At 37.0% G+C, this 8,392-nt stretch overlaps 1 protein-coding gene across 1 annotated transcript; it reads right to left on the bottom strand.

Moving 5' to 3' along the window:
- Positions 1–4,223: 4,223 nt before the first annotated feature.
- LOC115456025 lies at positions 4,224–5,218 on the bottom strand. Its single transcript, XM_030184869.2, has one exon. It carries the CDS (start codon positions 5,188–5,190, stop codon positions 4,609–4,611), a length of 582 nt encoding a protein of 193 aa, XP_030040729.2. The 5' UTR covers positions 5,191–5,218; the 3' UTR covers positions 4,224–4,608.
- Between the last annotated feature and the right edge of the window lie 3,174 nt (positions 5,219–8,392).

The raw sequence follows: 8,392 nt of genomic DNA, 5'->3' as shown, positions 1-8,392 counted from the left end.
ATTGATGTTGGCACCTTTTCGGAATGACGTGAGGTGTGAAGGTACAGTCATCCACATATTTGAACCTATTGAAAATTTCAAATTGCCTATACATTTTTTGTTCTAACCATTTTTTTTTTGTTCCTGGGATTGGGCCCAGTTAATGCCAGCATATTCTTATCCTATTAAACCTAACATGCTGGCGTAATGAGGCTTAGCTACAACTTTTGAAATAAGAGACATTATGTGTTATAAAATCTCTAGAGGGAATTTTTAATAAATAAGTACTCAACTGATTTTGTTTTTTTTAGTAATAGAAAGCCATTTAAACACCTAGTATAAGTTAAACTATTTTCATATTTTTATCTTTACATGGCTAAGTGGCCTCATTGCAAACCCTTAGTAAGTCAAGAGAGGCAAGAGATTAACATTTTCGGACGATCGGCACAGTTATGCCGGCCTACTTACTTGCTTCTTCTGGCTCCGCTGAAGGACCCAATATTTTCTGAGACAATATTGCACCTATGCATATATTTTGAATCATTTACATTAAACGGTTGGGGAGCCGCCTTGTTTGTACCTCTATATCTCGCTAACAATCCCATTCGTATTCGTTTGCAAACAAATTTCAGTAAATTATTTCCTTTGTCTTCACCGATAACTGGAGTTATGGGTAACCGCACAATAATGAGCTAAGCGAAGCGATATGTTTTAATAGCAAACGAATGGTGCCTGTGATGGCTTGGTTCAGTACGACTGTCGAGCTGAGGTCTCCTGTTCGACCCTGGGTTGGCAGTGATAGGTTTTGCTCAGTGTCAGCTCGGAGCCTAAAACTATACCTAGTAAATGGCATAAACGACTTATTACTTCGAGCCTCAAACGACAAAAGGAACCTAATACAAGTCACGAAATGTGGGTGTGACAAAAGTCCTGCCGAACCCTGTAAAGGGAAGACAGTGTGATGCTATATATTTTGAATTAATTTATATAATTTGTTGGAATGCTTCGATGGCTTAGTTGTTATGGGTATGTGGTACGAATATGACTATCGCGCTGAGGTCCTGGGTTCTAATCTCATGTTGGGCCAGCATAACACTCTGTTTTTCCGTCTTAAAATCAATAATTATCGCAGCGCGGGTTGGGAAGTTGGCGGTGTGATACGCCCGTACCTCGCAAAGAGTGCAAAGCCGTTGGTCCCGCGCCTGTTTTTCTCTAGTCAATCTGGATTGCCGTCTCACTGCCCTATGAGTGAAGTTACTCTTTATGTCAATGTATAAACGGGCCAAATTCAAAAGTCACACTCTATACTCACAAATGAATGAGTAATTAAATGAGTATGTACTATCAATAGCTGCTTAATACGAAAACTGTAAATTAAAATTTACGTGAAGTTTGTGAAACAAGCCCTTAGTTTGTAATTTCTAGGGCACACTAGCTTGAAATAGTTCAAGCTGAAATACAATAGTGTTAGTAACTTGAAGCAATTTTGATTTAAAATGAATAGAAATATTACTGACTACAGAAATACTTTCACTTATATTTCACCAACCAACTAAAATCCGACTTGTCAAAGACGAACTGCCCCGGTATGTCAAACGCTCTGTGTTTTAGCAAAAGTGTCACAAATGCAAAAGTACTTATATTCTAACAATACTATAACCGCTCCTACGCGGAAATATGATAGTTATAGTAGAGGATCTTTAAATATTTCCCATCCTTGCCTACTAAAAAATATTTATTGACCGTCATTCCAAGAATATTTGAGCCGTTTATCGCCACTCCATTCTCAGTAAGTCAGAGCCTTCACAGAACACACCAATTACTGTGTGCCAAATATTTGGCGAGTCGAAGTCGAAAATAAATTGACTGTAGGGAAAAATGGGGACAAAATCCTTTCGTATTTTACGATGTGCCTATTATTCCTTGTTATGATTACCATTATTTTTCCAATTCGATTAGCAATACATAAATTAATGTAACGTTAATATTAATTAAAAATACTACACTCGTGTTTATGAGTTTTTAATTTTTATGAATAATTTTGGAGTGGTTACCAACCGAACATGAAAGCTTGCTTTAATCATTAGCGAGTGAGCAAACTTTGTTAATTATTGTCCATTTATTGAAGTATATATAGATCAATTGCAACATGAAGTGTTTTAAGACTGAAGTCTTTATCTTCAACGTCATAAAAAATGTGGTGGCACACCAAAATTGTATTGTACAAATTCCATATTGTTACCTAGCAAGACATATTGGTTTGATCATCTTTCAAAACTAACTGTATTAATCTGCTTTTATGATCGATAAGTTCATCACTTATAGGAAACATACACTCAAGCAAAAATATATCTTCAGTACTATAGGTGTCAATATAACACTTTGATATACTCTTCGGAAGTTCGTTTCCGTTCACATCTTCCCAGCAAGGTATTATGGACTTTAATCTTTTAAATGTAAGACAATCTTCAAAACACCGTCGCGATACGTCCAGGTGCCAGCCGAATCAACATTTTTAGGAAGTGAGAAACATGTATATACTCCATTCAGTTCGTTTGATGAGATGGCTTTCATTGCCATGAAATTTTGTGTTGCCCTCACCGCGATGTCTCCCTCCTCGATGCCGGTTAGTGGAATCAATATTACACACTTATCATCTTTGACCTTCGCTGTAGCTCCTTTGTGATACGTCGGCACATGCTGTATAAAATCTTCCATAGTGATATCCCAAGGTGAAACAAAATAAGGGGACTCAGCCCACGCTTTACCTACAAGGTTGCATCCTTTACATTCGTGGGGCTGTCCCCAAGGTTGAACGAAATGCTGTCGCGGGCTGTGAGGTGCAGCGACAGCCACTGCTGCCAAACTCAGTATCGCGAGGAACATTTTTCTACTGATTTAGGTTTGATTCTGCCATCAGTCCAATTATTTCAGTGTATTTATACTGACGGATGTTAAACGTCATCAATTTGATTTTATTATGGATTTCACCACGGAATTTGACCTTTGCTCTTCAGTGATAACATTGTTTTATATATTTTAATTAAGCTGGTACCTAATTACTTACATAATTTGAATTTTATATAAATAAAATAGAAATATATGATAATACCTACATTTGATGTAGGGCTTAGATACAAACACTTTGGTTTTGGACCTATTATCGCCGTTGCGCCTGAGGCCATATCAACTCATTATTGAGGAGAAAGGTCAATTTTATTGATATCTCGGAAACTCCAATGAAAATAATTACTCGGGAATATTTTATGATGTAAACAAATTAGTTATTGTTTTGTTCCCCGTCTTGGGGTTACAGGTCACAACGTATCTAGATTTTGGTAATATAGCACAAAATATATCTTAAGGGTTGATTGATTTTAATTTATCTATATGACGTCTACACACTGTCAGCTTATTAATTGTTGATGAGTTTAGCAATTGATTTATTTATAAAACGTTTACAACTATGCAATATGCAAAAGTTGATAGCGTAGCTTGAAACTTTAAAGAATGGTAATAATCATTGCTTCCTTTTTATATAACTTCAAAGAATTATGTCACAAGACACTGAGTGATAAAATAATACTATTTGCTACATAATTAGATCCATCAAACTCTCACCACCTCTGAAACCGTCCTCTAAATTAGAACACAATAGTGCCCGTACCAACCCTGCTTGGCAACAGAAATAGACATTACGGAGGTACCTGATCATCTAGACTCTCGTATACGAAAACTTATCACGGACAACCAATGACACCTCAATATGAGAAGAGATCTTTAATGGCTAAGAAATAAGAGTCACAATTTTTGGATTTTTTATTATTAATTATGAAGGCAATTATGATAAGGCAACACAAGATTAATAAAACAAACCAAATATTGACATATGACATTGTATCTTTAGATATCGCGTTTTTGTTTATACGATAATGCCGTCGGGTATTTCGGAAACGTCACGTACTTTAAAGCTACCACCAGATCCAAACGACAAAGAATGGGTCATTAGAATATGGCAAAAAATACAATCGAATTGAGTACCTCTCCCTTTTTTTGAGGTCGGTTAAAAAGAGGACACGAAAGTCCGTGTCGTTTCAATGTTATTGGTCGAGGGACTAACATGTGACTCACGCGTGTTGATCTTTCGACCAATCACAATCCTCGTAATTAAACGATACGAACCTTCATGTCGTGTTTGTTACGCCACATTCTAAAGGGGCTGGTATTGAAGTAAAACTACTTAACACACTTTTTTGCGATACTTCGTTTAATTTTCAGTCCGCCCTGTGACTGCACAGGCTACAAAGTCTTCGAAACTTCGGAAGAGAAATTAACAAAGTATAACTAAAAAAAAATGCGTAAAGCTAAGAAATCATCCACAGTATAAAAAACTCAGTGAGATGATTTACCAATGCAACCCAGTAGATCCAGTGAGTCAAATTGGTTTGTTTCTATTCTAATTATTAGTTAAATGACCTGTAACGCAGGTTTAATTTGTAGTATTCTCAATTTGAACAGAATACGTAAACTATATATACGTGCAACTTTTGTTAAAGAAATCATATTTAATATACCTTTAGGATTTGAATGAAGAGCAGAAGATAAATATTGATCGCGGTCATTCCAAATTTAATTGTTCATTGACTGTATTGCATGTTTTTTTGGTTCATTCGTATTCATATTTGTATTTCCAACTGGAGCCTGTCCTGTACCCTGGGTATTACCAACATTTTGACCTCTACTCCAGTTCATGTTTGGTTGTTCATTGTTAATCTTCAACGGAAACACGATCCTCAATATCTCACCAATAAACGCCCACGAACCATTCCGGTTCACATATTCAGGCAAATTCCTCATATTGGTCTGACTCCTGGTTCGCATGCCATTTCTCTGGACAGCTTCCACAACCAACATGCCTTCCTTGATTTTCACCTCGATGTCTTCTTTATGAAATCCTGGTAATTGGTATGTTACTATGTATTGGGTCTGCGTGGTCTCTATGGTAGGAGTGACCTTCGCGAGTTCTAGTTGCAAGTGTTGCATGTCGCGGCCGAGCTGCTCCATCTGCTCGGAGAAACCAGATAGGAAACCTCCATCGTTGAGGCCCGAAGTTTGGCCTTGTTTGGTTGTGCTATGGGGGGCGTATGGGGGATATGGCGAAGCGACTTGTGCGGCAGCCACTGCCACTAGACTTATAATCACGAGAAACATTTTGCTACTGACTGTTTACGTCTGCAGTCGCTTCATATCTCCGTCGTTTATATAGGCTCATACTGCTACCTACAGTACACGTTGTTAATTATATTGTTGTTCTGTAGATAACCGTTCGGGTTTATCTGAAAAGTTATTTGTGATCATTTTGTTTTATACCTCTCGCTCACGTTTTGGTTGTAGTATTATCTGGAATCAATAAAAGTAGCCTAAATTCCATAAATGCAGGTTTATATAGGTACATAATTTTATTTAGTCGCTAAATGGTTTATGTTTAAATTCTACTTCTTACTCTTACTAATATTATAAATTTTGTAACAAGCAAACGCAGAAACAACTGAACGAATATGGATGAAAATTTGCACGTAGGTAGACCCTATTCTCTGTTAACATATAGGCTGCTTTTTATCCCGGATATTTGCTCCTATGGTAAATAGGGAATTTTATTAATCTGATTTTTTTAATTGGATGGCGCTAATATCGAAAAGGGTTTTTGGGGACTTTTGCACCAGGAGTGGCTTTTCACAGTTTTTTTCCGTCAACTAGAGCGCCCGTAATTGCAAAAGACGGATTTACCCCGTAGACGGAATAGGGCCCTGACCTTAAGTATTTTAGTTAGGTTATAACGATATCGTGACCTTCTAATCGATTTGATAATACGGAATTCCCACCACAATTAAAACAAATGTCTGTCTACCATTTGGGTTTTGCTTATATTATATGCCTGCAGCTCCGCCCGCGTCTTATTATTTTCCCGAGATGAAGAATAGCCTATAACATTCAGCAGTAATGTAGCTTTATATTAGTGAAAGGAATTTCAATATCGGTTAAGTAGTTCCTGGTTAAAAAAAAATATTTTTGACTTGTATAGACAAAACTGGTCCTGGATGACACATTACTCGTCATATATTTTTTTTTATAAATAATGGTATGTTAACTATTAAAGGTTCCATCCCTGGCCTAGACCGAGGATAAAGACGCAATATATTTATCTTCAACAATAATCCTATAAATATTTTGATCTAAGCTGAACGGGTCTAATAAAACTTTACCATAGTCAATATCGTTTTAAAAATTAAAACCTTTTACCCGATTCATCGTGTTATGGACGACCGAAATCCGTTGGCCTTGTTTGTTCCAATTTCAAAATTTATCATGCCAGCCCTACTGGCTTTCAATGCGTGGGAATATGAACAGCTGTTTATTTACTTTCTTTAAAGCTGGAACCACAGTCGGATCATAATAACTGACCTACTATAGCAAATAATACGTGATAATACTACATTATATCAAAATGACATCACTAATGTCAAATGGTTAATGTTAGAACAACGGTAAATAGGTAGGTTAAGCGGCGATAGCATAGTTGGGTGTGGAACGGACTACCGAGACGAATGTCCGCAGGTTCAAATCCCAAGGGTACACACCTCTGACTTTTCTAAAAAATCATGTGTGTATTCTTTGTGAATTTATCGTTCGCTTTAACGGTGAAGGAAAACATCGTGAGGAAACCTGCACATCTGAGAAGTTCTCTATAGGAATTTCGAAGGTGTATTAAGTCTACCAATCCGCACCACGCCAGCGTGGTGGACTAAGGCCTAATCCCTCTTAGTAGTAGAGGAGGCCCGTGCTCAGCAGTGGGCGAGTATATAATACAGGGCTGATATTATTAAATAGGTAGATTAGGTAGGCTAGGGCTCATGTCCTCACCGGTGAGGATCGCGACGCGTTATTCTTTTATTTCCCCCTACCTGCCAGGCCGAACTGGCTACTGCCTCGTGTTCCTTATAAATTTTATGCCTTATTTAAAACGTCCGTTGTTATATAAGTGATTTTAATCGTTATTTAGAAATAATAATTATTCTTATACATTGTTTTGACGTGCCATAAGTGCAACTTTGTTTGCCTTCGTGATAATTAAAGCATTGTATTTTAACGTAGTTAACAGAATTAATTCCACTCAGAATACCAAAGTGGAATCAATAAATTGTCTCAGTTCCTTGAGACGCACTTTCTCTTTCTAATAAAATTATGTAGAAAAAGAAGAAATGCTGTAAAAAAATCGAGTACAAGTTATCTTCTCCTATATATTTAGATTATTGACGCAAATTTTAATTTTACCTTTGCATTGAAAGCTGTCAAATTATCGCGTTAAGTGGCCACAACTAACTTCGTATTTTATTTTTATTTATTTATTTTCCACATACAACTATTTTACAAGCAATACCCAATACAATAGCTTAGTACAATAGTTATTATAATATTTTATTATTACTTACTTACATAAGCGGCCGATGTAAGTTCCGTCAAAGAGCATGAAAATATACCTAGTTGGACAAAGTATTGAGCACTCGTAGCGCGCATCAATTGGTAAAAGCTAGAAGCTAAATTAATATAAATAGAGGCTAGTGTGGCCCCAGCATTATCTGGTTAGGAAAATACCCACTGGCCTTGGATGGCAATACCTTATACTCTTGTGGTAAACGGTAATTCCGAAAGACGATTTTTCATGTTGATCTGGCGTTCATATTTCATTTAACCTTGAGTATTTCTTGTGGCCTTTAATGATAAAATAGACTTCCTCGGTGTCGTGTTGCATTGCTTGTGCTGTACGACGACCTTTCTGAGATCTAGGGTTCAAATCCCGAGTCTGGTAAAGTGAGGATGGGTTTTTTTTCGCAATATCACACCGGATTCTAATATTTGTGCCCGATGTGGATGAACTCGCCCCTTATCATATAATAGGACGGAATACACATGGCGAAAAGTGGATGACCTAGTGGTACCTCTGCCTCCTCCTTTGGGGATAAAACCGTGGTGTGTTTTGAATGATTATCATGTTGAGCTACTAAGGTATATGGAATGTGGGCTGAGAAGGTTTAAGTTCAATTCCAAGTTGATGCACTTTTTTAAGTAGTCCAAAACGGTTTGCCTAAAAATGAATATTCCTTATAGCTGTCATCTAGCTTACAGCCAGTTGTATAAACTTATCTAGATCGTCTACGCAACAACCCGATCCCACGTAAAAGTAGGATAAAGGATGGATGGAAGCGTTGACTTTTCGTCCGAATTCTGTTCAAATTATCTGACCATTTAGTTTTGTAAGACGCATACCCGTCCACCTACCTCGGCAGACGTCATTATCATTACGTAGCATATTCAAAAATAAGTTAAATATTGTAATCTATTTCATCATATAAAC

The sequence above is a fragment of the Manduca sexta genome, unplaced genomic scaffold (genome assembly GCF_014839805.1).
Source record: "Manduca sexta isolate Smith_Timp_Sample1 unplaced genomic scaffold, JHU_Msex_v1.0 HiC_scaffold_1321, whole genome shotgun sequence".
In the NCBI taxonomy this organism is placed as follows: domain Eukaryota; kingdom Metazoa; phylum Arthropoda; class Insecta; order Lepidoptera; family Sphingidae; genus Manduca; species Manduca sexta.
This window is presented reverse-complemented; position numbering and strand designations above follow the sequence as displayed.